Source organism: Condylura cristata, unplaced genomic scaffold (genome assembly GCF_000260355.1).
Source record: "Condylura cristata isolate star-nosed mole 26May11 unplaced genomic scaffold, ConCri1.0 scaffold00029, whole genome shotgun sequence".
Classification (NCBI taxonomy): Eukaryota; Metazoa; Chordata; class Mammalia; order Eulipotyphla; family Talpidae; genus Condylura; species Condylura cristata.
The window spans coordinates 14,831,074-14,854,366 of record NW_004567130.1 but is presented as its reverse complement, the minus strand read 5'-3'; the positions used below and the strand labels follow the sequence as shown (position 1 = coordinate 14,854,366).

General features: G+C 47.5%; 1 protein-coding gene across 2 annotated transcripts in view; it reads right to left on the bottom strand.

The window, feature by feature from the left end:
* Positions 1–23,293, bottom strand: part of NOS1 (nitric oxide synthase 1 (neuronal)) — a 102,129-nt gene that overhangs the window by 20,916 nt on the left and 57,920 nt on the right. The window contains exons 9-19 of one of the 2 annotated variants that reach the window (XM_012731021.1): positions 21,575–21,714; positions 19,366–19,540; positions 15,808–15,909; positions 13,476–13,670; positions 12,993–13,078; positions 10,669–10,813; positions 9,654–9,758; positions 9,101–9,159; positions 8,022–8,123; positions 5,829–5,945; positions 1,796–1,970 (exon numbers count right to left, since the gene is read on the bottom strand). In XM_012731021.1, coding sequence (XP_012586475.1) covers positions 1,796–1,970; positions 5,829–5,945; positions 8,022–8,123; positions 9,101–9,159; positions 9,654–9,758; positions 10,669–10,813; positions 12,993–13,078; positions 13,476–13,670; positions 15,808–15,909; positions 19,366–19,540; positions 21,575–21,714 — 1,401 coding nt within the window. The remainder of the gene's footprint in view (positions 1–1,795; positions 1,971–5,828; positions 5,946–8,021; positions 8,124–9,100; positions 9,160–9,653; positions 9,759–10,668; positions 10,814–12,992; positions 13,079–13,475; positions 13,671–15,807; positions 15,910–19,365; positions 19,541–21,574; positions 21,715–23,293) is intronic. The other variant, XM_012731022.1, reaches the window with a different exon arrangement.

Below are 23,293 nucleotides of genomic sequence, written 5' to 3'. Positions count from 1 at the left end.
GGGGAGTGATAGCTAAAGGCCAGGTGTTCTGTTACAGTTCTGTTTCTGGGCTGTTCAATAAAGGTGGCTGACTCAAGCTAAGATCCAACAGTTATCTCAAGGTATAAGAAAAGCCAAATCTCTCTACACATCCCAGAATTAAAACAGGAACAGTTTTATGGATACAGCCTCCTCATCCAGATGTCCCTATGGCTCATGGGTATCAGTATCCCCTTTTGTACCCCACCTGCATTTGCATGTAGGATGAAAAGTGTCAACTAAAGGACAGTGGGTTGCACAGTCAGTCCCCTTTCTCCAGGGACTGTGATGGGAATACACCCCAGGGCAGAAGAAGGGGCAGGCAGAGCTGGGTTCAGTCATTGGTTCTGTTTTTCCCAGGATGGCCACTGGGGTCATGCCCCACGTGCAGACCAAAGGTCACTGCCCATGTATTCTCTGTGGCTGCAGACCTGGAATAATACTGTCCAACAGGATGCTCTACCCCTATGGGAATGGTCTGTGCTGCTTCATATAGTAATCACGGGCCACTTAGGCTATGAGTATGTAAACATGGCTGGTGCAGCCAGGAATGAAGTTCTTAATTCTGAGACAATTTTGGATATTAACTGAATACTTTTAAAAATTTAAGCATTTTATACAAATATAGATGTACACAATTAATATAAAACCTGACATTTCAAAAGGTATAATTCAGTGTTTTTAGGATATTTACAAGGTTGTATAACCACCACTGCTAACTAGTTTTTCAGAAAGTTTTCATTATTCCTAAAGAAACGATGGACCCATTAACAGATATCCATTTTCCATTCTCCTGAACCACAGGCAACCATACATCTACTTTCTGTCTCTATACATTGGCTTGTTCTGGATGTTTCATAGAAATGGAGTCCTACAGGGCCCTCCTTAGTGGCACAGTGGGCTAAAGCACAGTACCATGAAGCTATCACAGCCACTGCAGCACGAGTTTGATCCCCAGCCAGGGAGCTGACCCACCTGGCGTGGCGACCTCTCCTGACCCATCTGCTGCTCCCCTCAGCAGTGTATTTCAGCCCATCTGCCTGTTCTGCTCCCCACTATGTTTCTGAATCTCACCTTCCTGCACCTCTGGCCTGTACCCCAGTTCTGTATGCATACATAAATAAATCTTATTTAAAAAAAAGAAATGGAGTCCTACAACAGGTGGTCTTTTATGTTCAGTTCTTTTACCCAACAGTATTGTAACTTAGCAATGCTGGTTACATGTTGTAACCTGACCAGCTCTTTGTTCCTTTTTACTGCTGATAGTCTTCCACTGTGGGCATATGCTACGTTTTATTTCTCCACTCATTGTATTTAATGTTAATTAGTTTACATTTCAATTTTAATAGTTCAGATGTGGTTACAGGCTCTGTCAGAGGAAAAAAAAAAGCGTGTCAAAGTAGGCAAGTTGGTAGACAAGGTAGACAAGTTTGAGGCCCAGCTTGGGTCTTGGCTCTCTGGTTTGATTAATCAACTATATTTGGGGGTATTTAACTACCAGATGTGTGTGAGGGATGGATTCCTCATAGCTCTGAAATTTCAAGACTGTAGTTATAGACCTGACCCATAATGCAGTAGGTTAGATTCTGGGTAGAAAATGTCTAAGACTACCCAAACTCATCTGGGCTGTTTAAAGTTGTGTTCTGGCTGATTACATATGAGACTTCCAGGGGTTCTCTCAAGTTTCTTCTATTTCTGATGGTTCAGGTACTCCATTTTGGGGGGTCTTGGGGGGTATTACTTCTCTTGGTTCTTTGAGATCCTGGCAGACAGTTACCTTGAAGACCTTCTTGGCCCAGGTCCTGAAAGCCTCTTCCTGCCCACAGAGCTCATCCCCCTCCCTCATCTTCAGGATCCTCTCTCCTCCCAACTCTTCCAGGAGGGTGTCCACAGCATGTCCAAAGGCGCAGAAGTGAGGATATGCCCGCGAGCCAAGGCCAAACACCGAGAACCTGACAAGGAGACAACAAAAGCTCCATGCTGGGGAACCATGTTAGTGTGTGTGTGGGGGGGTGGGAGTGGGGGGTTGGGGAGGTTGTGGAGGAGTGGAGGGGACACTGTCCAGTGTCATGGACTGAACTATGTCTTCTCCACAGCAATCTGTTGAAGCCCTAACCCTGCCCTCTCCCAATGTAAGTGGATTTGGAGATAGGGTCTTTTAAGGAGGTAGTAAAGGTTAAATGAGATCATAAAGCAGGACCTAGCTGTGTAGGACTGGGTATTTATAAGAAGAGGAGGAGACTCCCTCTCTACCCTTATGTGTGCACAGTGTGAGACCATGTGAGGACACAGTGAGAAGGGCGTCAATGTGCAAACAAGGATGGGAGAAACACCCCCATTGGCACCGTGACTGCAGACTTCTCACCTCCAGACCATGAGAAAACAAACATCTCTCTCAAAGCCCCAAGCTGTGGTATTTATGCTCACTGGAACAGGCTGATCCACCTGGTATCTCCAGAAGGACATCCTTTAGCCCATGGTGGTAAGGCTATCCCAAGCCCATATGTGCAAGGCCATCTTTAACCTGATGGGCCCCCGAGGCCTTCTGTCCTTTCCTCCTGTATTATCATCCTGAGTCAAAAATTCTCAATTGGCCTTAAGGGGGACAAGTAGGGGATAATGACCCAGTGGGCCAGTTGACTGTATCCTCTAAGCTGGACCAATTACAGAAATGACACTGTTGATGGAAGGCTTCGACCCTACAAGGAACATGACTAGACTCTTCTTAAGTACAAAGAAAATGAAGACTAACAGAACAGTCCTGGGGGACCTGTATGAATGAATGAATGAGATCAGGAGTGCTTGTCTTTAGCACATTGACAGTCGATATGTCAACCGATTTATCTGAAAGGGGTGAACGGTGGATAAACGTGCTGGCTCTACCCCTTGCCATGCCTGTGAAATTAATTTGCTCACAAGCCCTCTTTGCACAGATTTCCACCAAGAAAATGTGGGTGCACTGGGGGATTGGGTTAATGAGATTCTTCTCTCTGTTCAGGTGGAGTAGTGGAGGGCTGTGTTCCTCATGGCCCCTCTGGTTAGTTCTTGGTCCTACACTGTATGTCACGCTGTCTCAGGGCTTGGTCCTGGCAGTGCTCTTGACTCCTATTCTGGAGCAGTGGGTTCACAGTTGGGACAAGAACACTCCACGCCCCCTTGTTTCCCAGGCCAGAGTGTTTTGCTGTAGTCTCGTCACAGACAAGCCAGGGAGCGAAGCTGTTTATCCTTGTCCACACAGGGTCTGGCTCTGCTCCTGAGTCTTTTATAGGAGGAGGGACCAAGAAGGTAAAAGCCAGAGATGGAGATGGGGAAAGAGGGGAAGCATCTTTACATCACTGGAGAATGAACTTGAGATGGACCCAGGAATGTCACAGTTGAAATAAAGGCTAACAGATTAATATACACACCTTTCAAACCCACATCCATGTGTTCTCACATTTCCTGCCTTCCTTTCCCTGAGGCTCTAAAGCCTTTCCACTGGAAGTATGGGGCTCACCTTCACTCATGCTCTTCCTGGGGCTGGATATCTCGCTTTTTCATCATAGGACAGTGGCCTGACAGGTAGAGCAAGCAGGTGGCCAGGAGTAGACAAGCTGGGGTGCCAGGAAGGAGGCCTTCTACCCCAAGCCACTCCTTGAAAACTTAGCCTCACCTGAATTTGGAAACTTCTAGTACTGGTAATGTCTGTGGTTGTGGTGTGTGCCCCAGACTGCCAACTTTGGTTTGCCGTGTCTGATGCCCACGGTATGGCTGTTTACTAAGAAGCTAATGAACACCATTTAACTTGGGTTTAACTTGTGTTGACTAGTAGATGGCTTGGATATTATCCCAAAGCACCTAAAATTGTATTTTGGTCACTTACTGGACTCACATTTCCATCACAGTCTTTACCTTAGGATTTATTAAAAATTCCTCTATGAAACCTACAAATGAGGAGTTGACAGACTTATTATATATAAGGCCATATATAAATATTTTTGGCTTGTAAGCCAAGAAAGAAAATCAAAGCTAGTATTAGGAAGAAATTATCATTATTATGGTTAAGAAATTATCACAAAGCTGTTGTGAAGAAATAACACACATCCCTGTAACTTTTTCAATTCTACTGGCAGAATTAAAAATATAATAATGTTATTATAGATGTTGAGTAGGATGGTTTTTAGTAATACATGTCTATAAGAAGAATGAAATTATTTTGAGCGGGCGCAGCAATTTGCTTAATTGGAATTCAGAGGTAAAGCTTTCCATCATCAAATTAATTGCAAAATGTTCATCTGAAAAAAAAACATTCTTAGCTCATAGATCATACAAAAGTATTTAGTGACTAGTCTGAATTTGGCCCATGGGTGATAGTTTGCCAATGCCTGCCCTAAAACATGACAGAATTAATAAGGGGGGAAGGGCTTATCACATTACTGAACTGATGTTTCAATGCTAAGCTAAAAATATGTCCTGATATCAAACTCCACAGAATGTGGAGTGAACCCTAACAGAACAATAGTCACTTTGTGACAATAACATGCCAAATGAGGCCCAACAACTATGAAAGTGGACCACTGTGGTGAGGGATGTCGACGTGCATATGTGTGTGTGGGGGGCAAGGAGTATGTGGGAAATCTTTCACCTTCTTGATATTTTGCTGTTAACCTAGAACTGCCTAAAAAATAAAGTATTAAAAAGTATATCCATGGGGCCCTCCCTGGTGGCGCAGTGGGTTAAAGCACAGCACTGAGAATCTGAAGCCACTTCCGCATGAGTTCGATTCCCGCCTGCCGCCGGCCCCAGAGGAGACCACATGGCGAGCCAGACCTCTCCTGACCAGCCCGCTGCTTCCCTCAGCAGAATACTTCGTCGATCTGCCTGTTCTGCTCCCCACTCTGTCTCTGGTGAAGCCTCTCACCGCCCCTGAGCCTCTGGCCTGTACCCCAGTTCTGTATGCACAAATAAATAAATAAATCTTTAAAAAAAAAAAAGTATATCCATGGACGTCAATATAAAGGAATCGTGTGAGGTCCACTAGGCAATAGGCACAGCCTTGAGAAAATACAAAGAAGTTTCAGTTAGTGAAAACCTGAGAGATCCATGGTCAGGAAGCTACACTCTACTTATGTCAGCACTATCTGTGACTCCAAAGGTGTGAATCTAATTTTATCCCTTCCCAACACCGATAGGGTTTCCATTGAATAGAAGCTTCTGGAAAACTGAACACACAATGTCTGTCCATGTGTTACCTAAAACCATCTCAAGCTTTGTCATTACACTTTAGAAAACATGGGCCAGGCTAGCAGTTTTCGATTTGACTGGGAGTTGATGGGGAAGGCTAAAAATAAATAAATAAATAAATAAAGTAATGCTTGGGCACACTTCTAGCTTAAATCAGAATCTCTAGTGGGGCTTCGCAATCAGTATTCTGCAAATATCTCCAGTGATTCTGATGCACCCCTAGGGTTGAGGACCACTGGGCCAACTCAGGGTGTCACCAGAAGCTTCTATTCAATGGAAAACCTATTGCTTGGGGAGGGCGGCTCATTCAGTGATTTCAGGGGGTTACGACCCTGCAGGACAAGTGAGATGCTGCCGATGGGGCCAATGTGTATGGAACTGGGGTCTTGGACAGTGTATATAGGAAATGACCACTGGAAGGGTGTGGGTGGTGTATTTAACGGGGAGGGGGTTCCCAGCCAGCCAAGGATTAGCTGGCTAGAAGGATGATTAGGCATGGAAGGATGAGTGCCCCTAACAAAGACCCCCCCATGAGTATAGCTCTCCAGTATCTTCAAGGTCCCTGATGCCCAAGGCCTCTTGCTTACCTCACATTGGCCAGGGGGCCGGCACTCTCAAAGTTGTCTCGGAGGTCGGGTCCATCACCTGATGATTTTCGGGAGTCAGAATATGAAGAGACGCTATTGAACCGGACCTTGTAGCTCCTGTCCAAATGAAAGAGAGTCATGAGCGCTGGCTTGGAGGTCCCTCCTGATCTCTGTAGGTCCGCACTCTCTAGATCTCCACTCCTGGTTCCCAGGCTTTGTCCTTCACTTTGAGACCAAAACCCTCTCAAGGTCTCTTCTAGAATATCTTGTACTATCACAGTGATAGCTATGTACTCTCCATACTTGGTAATATCTGGATTTAAAAGACTTCTGACCAGGTGCTCTCCCTGGTGGCACAACAGGTTAGAGCACAGCACAGCACTCTGTGAAGCTACCTCAGTGCGAGTTCAATCCCCAACCAGGGAGCTGACCCACATGGCGCTGCAGACCACTTCTGACCTGCCCACTGCTCCCCTCAGCAGTGTATTTCAGTAGATTCCTCTGTTCTGCTCCCCACTCTATCTCTGCTGAATCCTCTCACTGCCCCTGCATCTCTGACCTATACCCCAGTTCTTGTATGGAGAAATAAATAAATCTTAAAAAAAAAAAAAAGACTGACCACATACAACTCAGGGCATTTGAGATTTAATCAAGAAGCTGGGAATACAAAAAACCATTACACCATGTTTCCTTCCTGAGTTTTGATGATACAAGAATCTTGTTAAGATGCAGATTGTGACTGAGAGGGTCTGGGGCAGCATCTGAGACTGACAAGCTCTGACAGGCTCCCAGAGATGCCAAAGCTGCTGGCCCCAGACCTCACTTTGAGTAGGCAGGAACTAGATCTGTGCTGTCCTCAGCCATTTATTTTTTTAAAAAGATTTATTTTACGTATTCATGCACACAAAAGCTAGGGTGTGGGCTAGAGGCCCAGGAAGTGAGAGGATTCACCAGAGACAGTGGGGAGCAGAACAAGCAGATTGACTGAAGTACACTGCTGAGGGGAGCAGTGGGTGAGACAGGAGAAGTCTGCTGTACCATGTGGGTCACTCCCTGGCTGGGGATCAAACTTATGCTGCAGTGTCTGCTGATAGCTTCATAGTGCTGAGAGTTAACCCTCTGTGCTACCAGGGAGGGCTTTCTAGGCTATTGAAAGGGAAAGTAGTAGTGCTGCCCACATGTCAATAGCACACATTCTATGGCCAATGTGTTTCACACTGAACGGCACAGATAAAGAACTTTATTTCATTATGGAGAGTCTTTTTGGCCAGTGCGGGACTATCCCAGCCAACACTCTCTTTTCACGAAGTTGTGGTCCTTAGACAATTTTAGGATCTGTTACGTTTCATGAAAAATGTTCAGCACTGAACATGGTGTGGAAAGATTGGATTTCTTATGAAATTGTTGTGAAGCTGTCCTGGGTTCTCAAACTTCATTAGAGACTCAGAGGCCTTGGGGGCAAAAAAAATCCAGTTTCCCAGGTTTTTTCTAAAAGTGGTAAGCTTTGTTCTCAGAGAAGACGAAACAACACTATCAGGAAACAAAACAAAAACTCTAAGACTCAAAAAAAGAAAAAAACCCACCCCAAACAACAACTCCAAAACAAAACACAAAAACTCAACACAGAAATTGGAGTGCAAAAGACAAAAAAAGAAATTGCGCATTCTGGCAGCAGGGTTTCTAAGCTGGATGTTCTTCAAAGTTTTCACTCCAGCATCGGGAAAGTTCTAAATATATGTAAGTGTATTTTCTGTCCTAAAATAGTCTCACATTGAGTCACTTCTCCAAATAAGACACGCAGCATATCAGGGGGTGGCTGTGCTGTTAGTGGGGGCGGGACAGTGGATGGCTGTGGAGTAAAAATAGCAGCACATGGATTCTTCCTAGGAGGTTTGAGGTTTTTCCAGATGCTTCCCTCTTGGGTATTATCCTTTGGTCTGTGCATCAGCAAACAGAGGTGGTCCGTGCAGACAGTGTTTCTCCCCACTTAGCAGATGAGAAAGACTGAGGCCCAGAAAGTGCGAGTGCTCAAGGCTCTTAGCGAGTTAGTGGCCCAGCCCAGAACTTAGGCGTCCTTGAGCCTGGAGGTGGCCATGCACGGCCCAGCCTGGGGCACGCATGCACACACGTGCCCTTCACAGCCACATGCGACTGGCGCTCACCACTGCCAGGCACGCACACACCACGCTCTACCTGCGCTGGCTGTCGCGGGCTGCAGCCAGACCAGGCACTCCGGTGTCACTTCGGGGGAGGGGAGGCCCTTTACGGGGAAAGAAACGCAAGCGTTCCGGGTACCTAGAGGGGAGAAGTGATGGTGCCCTATCTCTCCCTGAAGGAGGGGTCAGGGGGATCCTGCTGGAGGTCACCAGGATGGGGGAGAAGAGGGGCAGGGAGAGTGAGGACCAAGATTCGGGCATGGGGCACAGCACAGGGCTGACCCCATGGACGCAGCTCTCCTCTGGATTTGGAACGAACGTGAATTTGGCAACACGAGTTTGGCTACAAGAAAACCAAGAGGGCTTTCCTGCTTTCCTGCACAATGCGGCCGCTAAGCACCAGCCAATCTGGCACCTGACACTCAACTTAAGGCATGGGCTCGGCTCCATTGGCAGCAACGCTGCTCGGCCTCGTTTTAGGGAGCTCAGTATGCACGTGCCATAAGTGCTGCGTTAGGGGAGGATTTAAGGGATTTTCAAGGGTAATTTTGATTACAGGTGTTTCCTACGCTAGGAAATAACTCTAAAAGCCACATTAGAGGTGATTTCACCACATACATCCTCCTAGTCCCAGTATTTTTCACCATCTGATGCCTTAGCTCTCGAACTCAGCCTCTGAGTTAGCTGCAACTCCACCCCGAGCAGCAGATGGCAAAGTTCTAGGGAAGCAGCTCATTTCGCTGACTTTGATGTGGTTTCCCAAGAGGGGAGACAGCAGAACCGATTTACACAGCAGTGTGACTCTTCGCAGAGCATTTACGCCTCAGTTCTAGCTTGATTCTGACAGGTTAGAATGTTGGATCAGGTATACCAACCCTTCTGTGTAGAAAAAGAAACTGAGGCACACACCTTCAAAGTAAAGCGTTTTGGAGTGAAGTCAAGTCAAGACTTCCCAGTCAGGGACCAAAACGCCAGCCACCTGTGGGGTAAACCTGACTACCAGTGGGCTTGAGGTCACAGTAGAGAGCAGGAACTCAAATGCGAATCTCAGGTGCCCAAGGCAGTTTTTCATTACCCCTGAGAGTGCCACATAATGCTGGAGGGCCATTCACTTACTTCCTCTCCTCGTGCATGGAGTTGGGGTGTCTCATTTCCATCAGAGCACAGCCGAATTTCTGGGGGTGGAGAGAACGGAATGTAAAGCACGCGTTATCAGCTGGGGACAGGGCAGAGCACTGGGGCCTCAGGGTCTGGCTGGCAAAGAGGAGCCTGATGCCTGGGAGGCGGGACATCAGAGATGGCCATGGGCGCAGGCTGGGCAGCAATGCTTGAGCTGCACATTCACCCAGAAGGGACAGCCAGGTGTGGACAGGACCACCCTAGAACCCCTCATGGCTTTCTCTCCATAAATACATTGTCCCCACTTGTCTCATCTGGACCAAGCTCTTGACTGGAGCTTCCATTCCAAAGAAGTAGTTCACTCAGGGGACCTCCTCGGGGATGGGCTCACTAGTGGAAACTAACGTGACTTGGAACTGTCTAATCACTGCAGAACTTGGGTCCAAATCTAAGTCACTGACTTTGAGATTCAGAGGCTTCACTGCTGAACAACAGGGCAACTGCATCCCTCCCTCCCGCTGTCGAGAACCCAGCAGGGAGCTCATCGTACCTCCCCGTTCTCAGGGGGGTCTCCATTGCCAAAGGTGCTTGTAACCACTAGAACCAAAGTTTCATGTTCCAGGTGCACGATGTCATATTCTTCCATGGACATCACCTAGTGGGGAGAGGGTGGAGGGATAGTGGGGGCAGAGGAAAAAAAGAGGGTGATGAGGGGAGAACAAAAAGTGATGGGAGAAAGAAGAGGCAATGAAAGCAAGAGTCATCTCTGGAAGAAGAACAAATATTAGATGTGGCTCTGTTTCCATGGGCTTGGGTCAGTAGAACTCAAAGCTTTTTGGTAGTTCTATGGTTACTGTGCTCTTAGGAACCCTGGAGAACTTGGGGCAATGGTCTAAAGGGTTGGCTGCCAGTAGAGACATCTTGATTGAGACCCTCTGGGGTCTTATAATTCACCAACTCTGGAATCTTTTTTTGCCATATTTAGGCTGGGAGTGATTCAGCTGGACCAGATCAAGTTGGCTCAACTACCTTTCTAATCCTCTACCTGGCAGCGTGGGGACCTGGGCCACCCAGTTCTGGGCCAACCAAGTCTGCCATTCCAGACTGAGGGGAAGACTGCTGCCATATAGTGTAGCCTCACAAGCTATATTTCTCAAAGTAGATTCGAGGAAATCTTGGCCTCCTAAGATGCTCTTGGACATGAATGAACCACAGACAAACATGTTTGGGGAACATTTATATTCTATCCACTCCTCTTTTTGCAGATTAAGGCTCTGAGAAGTCCTGCAGCAAAGAAACCCACTGAACTGTATTTAATGTGGTCACCCACTCTGATTCCAGAAAGGTGGTGTTTCATAAGCCTGCTAACATTTTGCTCTTGAAATGGGGGTTTCATTTTGTGATTCTGGGAGGGTTCATGGGAGAAGGGCATTTTAGCCCCCTGAAATTCCTGCAAATGTGAGTGCCTTTATCCATTCTCAGAGTTCTCTGTGGGCTTTCCTCTCTCCCCTTTCCAAGTGTATCCACCATGAAAAGCCAGAGAGCTGGCATTGTCCCCTACTCACCTTGGCATCAAAGGCGTGTTTGAAGATTTCACACAAGGTTTTGGCATAGGCTTGTGACTTGCCTGTCTCTGTGGCATAAAGGATTGTAGCCTTGACCCTCTTGGCCATTGCTTGTCCCATCAGCTTGGCAGAAAACTTGACAGCTCTGGGGAGGAGAAGGTGGAGAGGAAAATGGGAAATGTAGGAAGGAGGGAAGATGCCAGTCTGGGACTTTGGGTCAAGAACCATGAGCCATGAAATATAACAGGAGAGAACTAACTCTCTTAATCTTTGATGGCTTTGGGCATACTTGAAGTTGACCCTTGATTAAATTCCTCTAGGGTAGCTGGTCATGAGCTAAAGCTGTTGGGTTAGCTTGTTATTTGATTGACTGAGAACTTTGGTTTGCCAAGCATTGCCCCCAAAGGTGACTATTCATGTATTCATTCATGAAACGTTTGTTGAATGTATAACTGAATAAATGGTGAGCAGCATGGAACATAGTTATGGAGAAACAGCTGGCAAGGGCTTACATTCGTGTGTGTGCTTGAGGGGGGAGAGAAAGGAAGAATATATCAGTAATAAATCTGCAGCTATTGAGGTATTGAGTCAGAAGGTATTTTAGAGGTTTGTAGGTCCACAAAGGCAGGAACTCAGCAATGCAGACCCAGGGTTTGGCATGAGATATAGATGGCACTAAATAAATGCCTATGAACAGAAGGCATAAACTTTAAAGAAACAGCCCAGTGAAGCCCTGAGCCCCTTAAAAGTCAAGTCTGGGCTCTTTCTGGCTAAATGGAGGATCAAAAGCAGTCGCTTGTGTGGGGGTGGCAGGCTCCCCTTCTGAGCAAACCCCCCTCTTCTAACTCAGAACTTTAGAGTAGAAAAATTGCTAATTACCCCCACCTGGGAATTATTGGTGGTAAATTCATTTTTTAGAATCAGGGAAACCACCCACGCTACAGGAGAGCTGGAGCTAAAGGGGGAGGAACAGAAAGGAATAAAAGGTGTCTGAAGTTCCCCTTTGAATGATCAGAGCATAAAAATGCATCTATAATTAACTCCCATTGTTTCTACCCCAAACTTAATAGTGCAATTAGTGTTTTAGGTTTCTTCCTCCCTTCTTCCCCAGAGAATGCTGAACTGAGCTGAAGCCATGGCTGCCTTCCTGACGAATACCTGCGATGCTCTCTGCAGGGCAGAGTGGTCTTGCTTGGCTGGAAGATGGGGTATGGTGGAGGGAGGGCGAGGTCGTGGGTCATGTGATTGGAGCTAGGCCCCTGGTTTGAGTCCCTGCAAGTCCCACCATGTCCTGCTTCTGGAGTCTCTGGCCTGGATGGCATTTGTGCCTAACTGGGCATCATACATAGGGGTGAGGAAGGAGAGCAATTAGCCCAGTGCACCCTAGCTTCTTGGCCTGAGTTCATTTCCAGCTGGTCTCAGGTGGTTGTGCACAGTTCTCTTTCTTTAGGAGAAGGCTGACCTCCCTACCCTGTCACCTCAGTTGTCACATTCCACTTGTCACTTGGTAGGCCACATGGTTTCAAAGACAACTACTCTCTGGTAGCCTTGGTCCATAAGCTCCTTCCCTTCTTTCCTTGCTCAGTGAAGTCTTAATTAGCTGCCATTCTCCCAAGGAAGCTCTCTCTGACCTCGCAACACAGCTCAGTCTGTGGCATGGGACACGGGGAGCCCTTCCTCCATGGCCCTGTCACAGCTGTAGTCTCGACTGTATTTGCACGATTCTTGGACAGACCAGGGGCTGTAATCTTCACATGAGCAGGGGCCACACTTACTGGGCTCATCATGGCAACTCTGGAGCCTAGCACAGTGCCTGGCACAGAGTAAGCACTCAATATTTACATGATGGCTGAATGAATGGATGAGCAAGAAGACAGAATTAGGGTTCAGCACTGGATGAATGTACTCTTTCAGCAGTGAGGTGCTGCAGCAGCTCCTCCCTGCTATGGATTCAGTGATTTCTCACTGATAGTTTGAAACTGGTCACAGAGGAAGAATTTACACCATGGAAATGGGCCAACATTGCCTATTTGTTGCTCATTATTACTATTACTGATAGTATTTTTATTAGAAGATCTGGCTTATCAACTCTCCCTAGAATGAGACTTAAATTACAGCAAAGAAACTGGGGTAAAGAAGGATAAGTGTGGCAACATTCACATCCTAGACTATAAATAAGGTCAAGAAAGCACATGAAGAGTCAGAGGACATGGCAAAAGTGCATCCTACCAGAGGTCGGTGGTGCAGGGACCTGCTCAGCTTCCTTTTATGGGGCTCTCAGAGTTTGAGGGCACAGCCATGCCTCCCACCCCCAACCTACTTACTCTGCCAGCTTCTTGAAGCCGATGGCTCGCCGCTTTGTGGGGGTCCCATTAGTGCCTTTCCAGACGTGGGTGTTCCAGGGGTCAGGCTGGGAAGAGATAGGATCACTGTAGTGAGGGAATCTGGCTCTAGCTGTGGACACCTGGGGCTCCCTAGGGACTTGGGGAGCTCTACTTGGGGTCTCCAGGTCATGCCCCACCCCAGGCCCTGGAAGGGGGGGACTCTGTCAGTGAGGCCCACAGGCGACCCTGTACAACGTAGCAGGTCCAGCCTCCCTGCTCTGACCCTGGGGCCCTTCCAGTCACCTTTGGCCCCACCCACATATTTCCTCCCTATTAGTCTTTCAGCTAGACCTGTGCTGTCCCACTTGGTGGCCACTGGCCATGCTGGTGACGGAGCACTTGGGGGTCTGGTTGTCTGAGTGGAGAGTGACTCCACCTGTGACAACAACAGTAGAGATGGAAGAAGCAGGGAGGAGGCAGAACCTGGTATTCGAAGGAGGGGGTGAGCCGGTAGTTGAGCATCTCCTGGTGGAAGACGGGGGTGATGCTGCCAGACATGGGGGGCACAATCCACACCCAGTCGGCGGGGCAGCCCCCCCGGCAGCGGAACTCGTTCTCCATGTGCTTGATGAAGGACTCGGTGGCTGAGTGGTGGTCCACGATGGTCACCTTGTCACTCTGTGGGGCCAGAGGGAACACGGCGTCAGGGGCAAGAGAAGCTGTATTATGTGGGGACTTCCTCCCCTCTGCCACGTATCTGCTGTTTCTGTAGGTGATGCTCGTGATTCTCAGCATTTCTCTTCCTTCCTTTTGCCAGTACCCTGGGGAGTCTCTGCTGGGTGCCAGCTCTCTTAAATACCCCTCTTGCCCATCTTCCTCTTTCCTCCTCCCTCCCTCCCTTAAAAAATTCACAATGGCTTTAACTTGAGGAAAATAAAGTCTGAATTCATGAGGGAACAGGAATAACTGCATGAACTGAGATCATGACCATAGATGCCAGCCTGCTCCTCACAAACACAAAAATGTACTGTGAATTTTCTAATTGCAAAAGAAATACACACTGAATGAAGAACACGCGGAAGATCAGACAAGGTACACACGGACTTTCCCACCATCCATCAGAGACATCAACATACTGGCTTGGCTGTGCACCTTCTCCCAAAGAATCACCTTGGCCACCTTCCTCCCTCCTCTTCTCTCTTTGCCTTCCATTTAAAAAAAATGTATATAAATTTCTTGCTTTTACAAAGAGGACTGATCATATCAAGTAAGCAGTTTCATAAATTGTTTTGCTACATGGCAAGAGAGCGAAAGATCGCCAACTCTCTCTCTGTCAAGATATCTTTTTTTTTTTTTTTAATGGGAGAGGACCTTCAGGTAGCTTTGCTTTGTCTCATTAATTTCTTTTTTAAAAAAGATTGATTTATTTATGCATACAGAACTGGGGTGCAGGCCTGAGGTGCAGGGGCAGTGAGAGGATTCACCAGAGACAGAGTGGGGAGCAGAACAGGCTGGCTGACGATATACTGCCAAGGGGAGCAGCGGGCAGGTCAGGAGAGGTCTGCTGCGCCATGTGGTCACCTCCAGGGCGGGGATCAAACTCCCACTGAAGTGGCCGCGGCTCGCTTGCAGTGCTGCGCTATATAACCCACTGCGTCACCAGGGAGGGTGACGCATTAATTGCTCTTTATTACAGTTCTCTTCCATGGATGGCCACTGATACCCACGCTCCATTTATGGTAGTGATCTAAATCCTTTTCAAGTAAAAGTGTTTTCTGACTTCTATGAAAAGTAGAAGTCAGTCACAGCGGAGGTGGTGGGCTGGCCTGGGTGATTCGGCCTCCCACTCCTCTCTGTGCTTGCTGGCTACACTCACACTCCAGCCGAGCAGCGCTTGCTCCCTCTGCCCCCCACCCCCCGGACTGTGCCCCCTTCCTGCACCTTTCTTTCTCTGCCACTCGCCACCCACAATTCCGCCACTTCTGACTTGTTGGTCTTGGCAGCAGCCCACCAGGCCACCAAACCCCTGCGTCCATTTCTCTCCTCCATGGCCCAGAGAGGAGAGAGGACTCCCTGCCTACTGCCCACCTCAACTTGTCTGTTTGCTGGGACATTCCTCGCACACCTACTCTCCTTGTCCCTGACGTGTGACCTGCGGTTCACAGCCTCGTCTATCCAGGATGGACATGTCCATCTATCAACTGTGTGGGCCTTCCCTGTGTATCCACGAGGACAGAGCTTCCCGGACTGCCAGCCCCAGCAGACCGAGCTGGTCTCTAATGTAGATTCACCTTTGGTCTATCGTGTTCCTGGCTTGTTGAGAGAATCTGGGCTGATGCCCACTGTCCTGGCATGATGATTAGCAGCGCCCCCTTTTGCCTGCAGAAATGTTACAGTGATCCTGCTACATTATTTGTCACTGAGCCGTCACCGAGCGGGGACGTTGATGTCTCTGATGGATGGTGGGAAATTCCACATGTGTGTGCACTGAAGGGTTTCTGAGAAAATGCTGAGTTTAGCTGTCTTTGTTCCTTAATAGTCTGAGATGCTAAGAGTGGCAAGACATAGAAGATGCCTCCATTTCAATTCTAACATGCTATTAGGTAACAGCTCACAAATCTACCCGAGATCTACAATGAGGAGAACAGCGTGTATGGTGGGGAGCAGGCTTGCGGTAGGGACATTTCCCCCCTCCCAAACACCTGTATCAGAGGCGGTTCTAGGTAGCTAGTGCCCTTTATCCTCTACTTCCAGACTCTGAAAGGGTTCAGTTCTCATTTGAGGCTTGACCATCGAAGGCATGCCCTGGGGCTACCTGGAAGCTGTAGAGAACAGCAATGTTGATCTCCACCAGCGCCTGGTCCTTCCACAGGGAGGAGGTCTTCCTCATGTCCAAGTTCATCTTCTTGGCCACTTCCTGAAAAGGAAACATAGATCCCTGGTCTGTGACACTTAGGATTTTAGGTCAAAGAGGGTCAGGGCTGGTGTCACCCATGAATTTCTTAGTCAACCCGTTCATTCACTGATTAACTTGCTCTATCAAAGCTTTTTTGTTTTTCAATGAGGACCTACTGGTAACAGGAAATTAGAGTGACTTCTGGCCCTTTTAGTATTGAGCTTATCTTCTAATGGTGGAGAGCGACAGTTGAGACTGTGATGAGTGCTAATACTTAGCTAGAAGAAAGACAAGGAAATGCATTTAATTTATCCAGCAGAGGCAGGGAAGTCCCTTTGTGGAGGTAGCACACAGGATGGGAGCTACAGGGTGAGAAGCAAGGCATTTGCAGACCAAGGGGGGTGGGTGGTCAGGCACACAAAGCATGTGCAGAGGCCCTGTGTTGGGATCAGGCTTGTGCAGTCTGAGTAACAGAGCAGAGCTCAGTGTATACAGAGGAGAATGTGCCAGCAGAGCTGGTGGAAGAGAGGCAGCACTGGGTCCTGCAGGATCTTAAAGGACATGCCAACCAGTCAGATTTTGATTCCAATGTGACGGGGTATCTCTGTAAGGCATTCAACAGTGTTCTGGGTTTTTGAGGGTAACATGATCTGCTTCCTAGCAAGAAAGGTTCCCTTCCATCCTGCTCTAGTGAGCCGCAGTGGCCACTACTTGGAATCTAGAACATGGTGCTTGGAGCTCATGGGGACACCTGCCTAATTCCATCTGCCAGGCGAGGATACTGAGGCTCAGAGAGGTGCAAGGGCTTGCTCAAGGTGCGCAGCTGCTTGGCCTTGGGGCTGGCGCCCAGGGAGGTGCACAATGCCTGAGTCCTGGGTGCAGCTCACCAGCCACCAAATATCCTTTGGCAAAATGACTTGGAAAAAAACAGCTCCTGACATTTATGTTGCAGTTAAAGCTGAAGCAGAAGCTGATGTCAGGAGTAGGGGAGACCCGATAGCAAATTCATTAATTGGAGCCTGGCTTTCCACTTCCTCTGTCAAGGCTAGTCGCTTGTGGAACTCAGGTCTCATTATGGAGCTGGAAGCGAAGTGTCTTAGGCTTGGGTAAATCGCTCCCCAGCCCCAGCTGTCAACGTTTGTACATAATGGCAGCTGGCACTGGAGGGTTAGGGTGGCAGACTCATTTAAGCTACCCAGTGACTACTTTTTGCAATTGAAATGTAAGCAGAGATTATGAAAACAGACTTATTAATTCACTCGTGGAGGCTGAAATGTTAGATTCTGCTTGGGGTCTTCTAGCAATGACACACACATACAGGAAGGAAGATAATTTGCTACTCTACATAAATATATAAAACGAGTTATTTCACACACAAATGGAAGTTTATGGCCAGTCATGCTGGTATTGTCGCTTCTACAGTATACTGATGGTTAAAAGAACAGAAATTCATTGCAGAATAATAATTCCACATGCAACTTAAATCACATCTCTAGAAATGGAATAAGATAGGTTTTTTTTTTTTTTTTTTCCATCAGTAGTTGCCCAGAAGACTATTCTGGGAGCCCTAAAACATGTTGATGGTCAGGTCTTATCCTGGAACAATTCCATGTTGATTCTGGGGGAGGGGACTGGGGCGTACTTCCCCCAAGTGCAGCCAGGCTCAGGACTCCTGGACATAAAAAAATTGAGATTTAACTTACATATAATATTGTTTAAGGTGTACTGTGCATTCATTTGATACACTGATATGTTGTAAAATAACTACCACCTCCATCAGGTCATATAATTCTTTCATTTTGTGAAATGGTCTAGTCCTTTAGCAACTTTGAAGTTTATAATACAACAGATTCCATAGGTGAATGAGATCACTGTCTTTGTTTTCCTCTGTCTGACTTATCTCACTGAGCATAATGACCTCCAGGCCCATCCATGTGAACACTGTGGGTTGTAACTACAAAAGCCCAGTGCTTGGTGCTGCCTCTAATCCTGACTCTGTCCCTAATTTACTGTGTGACAGACACTCAGGTTTTCACATCTCTGTTTCTCAATGTCTTCCCTTCAAACAAGACAATCGCAGCAGGCTGTTGTTCAGCACATTTGCTGACAAAAACAGCTGGACTGGTGCTTCCGCCAGCTGAGCTCAGGAAGCGCTGGGCCCTGAGCTCTGGCAGACAAGGGTGACTTAGCCAACCAGGAGCCAGACCCTAAGGGCAGCGAACCTCTGTCTAACTTCCTCCCTTGCTTTTCAGAAAAGAGATAAAAAAATGTCTCAAGTTCATGGATCATTCTTAAACCCCTCCAACAAGATTTCGCATTGAGAGTGATGTGGCAGAGGGGATATCAACTTGGATCATGGTGAGATAACAGAAAATATATAATTGGCCTCTGTCCCCCTTCATGACAGGACTTTGGAAACCCTAGTAAATTCCTAAGTGATAGGAACACTAGGAACATCTGTGTTTAAATGGGGTGATGCTGGATGGGGACTGGTCCCCGGAAAGACTGAGTCATCACCAAAAACAGAGTTTTCAGCCCCGCCCCTGCGCTCTAGGAAATGGGGCTAATAATTGATCATGCCTGCCTGAGGAAGCCTCTGTAAACTCTCAGTAGCACAGGGTTCAGGGGGCTGCCAGGTTGGTGAACAGATTCACATACCAGGAGTGTGATGCACCCCAACTCCAGAGGGTCAGAAGCTGCTGACGCTAGACCTCACCTCACCTCACGCAATTCTTTGTCTGCATGTCCTTTATCAATACCTTGAACACTGGTGAGTGTAAGAGAGGGCTTCCCTGAGTCCTGTGAGGCATCTTTGCAAATTAATGGAAGTTTCAGAGGGGGTCATGGGGCCCTGTGACTGCATAAAGAAGTTGTGGGAATTTAGGGACCCAGTACCTGTGGTCAGCACCTGAAGTAGGAGCAGCCTGGGGGCCTGAGGCCTTGAGCTGTGGAGTCTGACACACTCCAGGCAGACGGGGTCAGAATTGGGTTCCGCTGTGGGACACCTAGCTGACGCCACAGAACTGCCTGGGAACCCCACACACATTAGGTGGCTGGAAGTGTGGGAGGTCCAGTGTTTGTGTCAAAATAAAGGGCACACCCAGGGGAGCTGGAACTGAATTTTTCTCCTCAACCATAAAGTCACATTGGGTTGCTTCCCAGCCCTGCCTTTCTCCGGCTGCGTGGCCTCTCCCTGATTACTCCTCTGAAAGGCCTCTGTTTCCTTATTTGTGAAAGGGAGATTATCATATCTAGAGGTGATGGTGAGGCCTCTGTGAGCATGTAATATATACAAGGTGCTCTGGACAGTGCCTGGCACAGAGCACCTGCACTGCTCAGGCCAAGGACGCCTCTGGGGTCGCCAGGGGTTTCTCTAGGATTGCAGGTTCTGTACTAATTCACTGAGTTTCCACCACAGCTCAGTGTCCTTCCCCTCTGCCTCCTGCTTCATGGTTCTGAAGCCCGGAGGGACCTCACCTCCAGAATGTTGTATCTCGAGTTGTCACAGTAGTCTCGGACGCCAATCTCTGTGCCCATGTACCAGCCGCTGAAGGGACAGGCACTGAACTCCAGGCCGCCGATCTCCAGGAGCATGTTGGACACGGCAGGGAGGCCGTACCACTTCAGCCCCAGGTCCTTGAACCACTCAAACCTGTGGAGACCAACACAGCTTACGACGGATAGCAATCTCCTAGGCAAAACTGGGGGGACAGCCCCAGCCTGGGGTGCTGACTGGCCAGTGACCTACATCAGGACCCAACTCTGGGGCTCAGCTTCAGAGCTGTGGAATCAGGTTCTCCAGCTGGGACCTGAGAATATGCATTCCAGCACTCTTCCCTGTTCCTTCGGGTGGATACCTGGGCTGGGGAAACCGGCCTGGGGGCTGCTTATCTTTCTGGTTTTTTTTATTTTTTATTTTAAAATTTTTACAAAATTATTATTTTTTTTATCTTTCAACCTCACCCTGCAAGGAATCCTGTAGAAAAGTGAGTCCACTGAGTCCCTTCCTACCCAGGGCCTTTGTATGGACACTTCCTACCTCCAGAGACCCCCTCCCTTCCTTCTGGGCCTGCCCAGCTCTTACCCACACTTTAATGCTCAGCTAAAATCTTCTTTCCTCTGGGAAGCCTTCCCTGATGTCCCCCTGTCTGAGTTGGGTCAGGAGATCCATAGATTTAATATAGATTATTTTTTGCAGACCATACAATTTGCTTGTGCAGTCATTTTTTTGTTGGAAGTGAGTGGTTATTATGGTAATTGGATGTGTAAAGTCTTCTCCTTGAGATGGAAAGTACCATGGCGACAGGGACCAAGTCAGCCCCAGAGCTAGCAGGGTCTTGCGGGGCTGGGAATGGGGACAATGAGCCCTGCTGACCAGGCCAGTGGATGAGTGAATTTTCCAGGGAGGCTGGGCAAGTTCCCAGACTGCAGACAGCATCAGACTCTGGTGGTGTTGCTCTCTCACCAGGGCTGGACTGGCTGGGCTAGCCAGGCACTAGTCCTGTGTGAAAAATTTAAGGGCCAACAAACCAGGTAGTCACTACTATTATTTAAGCATGCAATATTCAAAATTAAGGCAATGTTTTAAAAAGATCAACATGAGTGCAAAAAAAAAGTCTGTATTAAACAAAATGCCAAAACTAAATAAAGACAGGATTTCACACTGTACACGCATGACTTGCCTTCCTGGCACCACCTTAACCTGGATCCTGTCTTAATTAAACATTTTAACATGTTGGACATCATGAATGAAAAATTCTTGATTCTTTTTAATAAGCTGCATTGAAATATTACATATTTCAATTATTGAGTTTTCTCCCAGTTTTGTTCCTGAGGCCAGTGTCTCACTGTGGACTTCCTTCACTCTCAAAGTACAGATTCTGCTGGGGCCTCTGGCTCCAGCCCTCTAAGCTCCTTTCTGTTGGGTTATCAGAAAGAAGTCATGATGTATTTCTTCTATTTTTTTTAACATTTTATTAATTATTTTTTAAAATTTTATAACAGTTTATTTTTACATCATTTTGTACATTTTTTTTTTACCATCTCAATTGTAATCCCTGCGGGTTTCCCATCACCATGTCACTTGTGTGCCATCACCATAATCCCGTGCACTTCCCTCCCCCCCCCACTCCCCACTCCACCCCCACAAAATGTCTCTGGTATATGTTTGTTCATTATTCTTGTTATTTTCTCGCCTGGTCCATTATACTCCTGCTATGAGTGAAACCATCGGTATTTTTCTTTCTCTTTCTGGCTTATCTCACTAAGCTATTTCTTCTATTTTTTCAAGCAAAAACGTGTCATGACTTTTCCCAGAACCCCATAGCTCTAAATTCCTTATTGACCTGACCCACACAGGGTCATGTAGAGTTAAAACAACTCCCTCCACTTGCAGGAATAAAACAGGAGGTGTTTTGCGCTCCTGTAGGGCTGGAAGAAGAGCAAGTTCTGGGTGGTTGCTTAGGAATGGGGTGGGCAGAGAGATTAGGGTTCAGAAAAGATGATATCAAACAGGACTTGCTAATTCTTGGAATTTCTACTCTGCCCGGGCCCCATGGTGGGGAAGGAACCAAAACTCCTTCCAGCCTCTGTCTGTGCGAAAGATGGAGCAGGGGGGCATAGGGCTAGGCAGAGGGGCGCTGGGTACATCCACGGCCTGCACCCACCCCGGGCCAGCCCTTCTTACTTGGGGTGCCTGATGGGCACTTCCAGCACCAGCTCTGGAGGGATCTGGAAGAGCTCAGGATCATTGCCGTTGGCCTGCAGCAGGAGTGGCAGGACATCGAAGCGGCCTCTCGGCGGTTTCCAGCCTTGCTGCACACAGATCTGCGACCAAACCCCCAGATCAGACCACTGTGCCCCCAGTTCTCCCAAAATGACGGCAGTGGTGGGGCGGAGCTCCAGAGGCCAGCCGGCCAGCAGCCCCTTCCCTAGGGGTCTGGCTGTGTCCCCTCTTTCAGAGGTTCTTCTGGGCATCACTGCATAGCTAGCACAGTCTCTTCTGGTGCCACCAGACAGGACAAAGCTGTAGTCCCAGCCCCACTGGGAATCCAGAGGGCCAGGGCTGGGCACAGCTTGTAACTGCCATGCTCTATGCACAGGGCAGAGCACACGGAGGATGCGGGGTCCCAACTGTGTGCACTGGGGCTTCGAGATACAAAGATAATCTACCAAATTTGGTAAGGGTAGAGTTAGCAAAGGCACCTGTAGTTGTCAATCAAAATATTAATGCATGCCAACTAGTAATTAAAATGGACTAGTAGACACATTTCAAAAAGTAAAAAAAACCCAAAAAACCCCAAACAAAAGCAGGTGAAAATAATTTAAATAATATATTCCTTTAAATTTACTTATATTTTAATTTCAACACTATTTAATTATTAAATCAGTATTAAATGGCAATATTTAATTATACTAACATTAATACTACTAAATATGATATTAATATTGATATATATTAATAACATTTGACATTGCATTTAAATATGTGACATATTTATTATATGATCAATATGTCAAACATAGAACATGTAATTAGTGATTAAACATCACCACTACGTTATTATAATCATTAAATAAATCATTAATATTAATAGATAAGATCTTTATCTTTAGTATAAAATATATTTATTAGCCCAATAAATGCATTTCTAATAAATTAGCCTAATATTGTTGTCAGTATTATTATTTCAATAGGTAATCAAGATAAAATTTATGAATGAGTTGTGCATTTCCACTCTGTTTTGTGCACAGTCTACGAGATGTGGCGTGTATTTAACACCAGAGGCATGACTCAGCTTGGACTCTCCACAGGCCAGCACAGCTGCTGGGTAGATGGCACAGGGCGAGGGCGGTTCATGAGATACTTCTGTGTGGCTGTGCTTGGGGTGATTCTTTCTGTGGTGTTAGCAGAAAGAGGAGGCGCGAAATCAAGGGCTTAGGAGAACCTGTTCTGTCATGAACCTGTTCTGGAGACAGAAGGAGGGGAGTCATGGGTTCATGTTCTGGGAGCCCCGGGACAAGGTCAGCCAAGTCTACAGTTAGTGCTCAGCCAAGTGGAGCGGAGACTTGGCTGAGGCAACAGGACACAGGTGCGACTCTTGGTTGCCCTGGCGACAGCCCCCTCCTCAGGATAATAACATTTTAAGAAGAAAAGCCACATGCAAATGAAATCAGAGTGGGGCGGGAGAGGAGCAGGGGGGAGCTGGAGGAAAGGACAAAGATGGACTTCAGTGAGATGAGTGGGTGATAAATAAAAGGGGGTTCCAGGCCCATGTGCCTGAGATCATGGTGGCCTGGGTGTCTTCTAGCGGCAAGGTCACCGTGAGAGACAAACCTGGCCAGGGTCACCTTTCGACATCACTACCTGGAGGGACCCCAGGGTGGGGAGATGGTGGATTCGTAT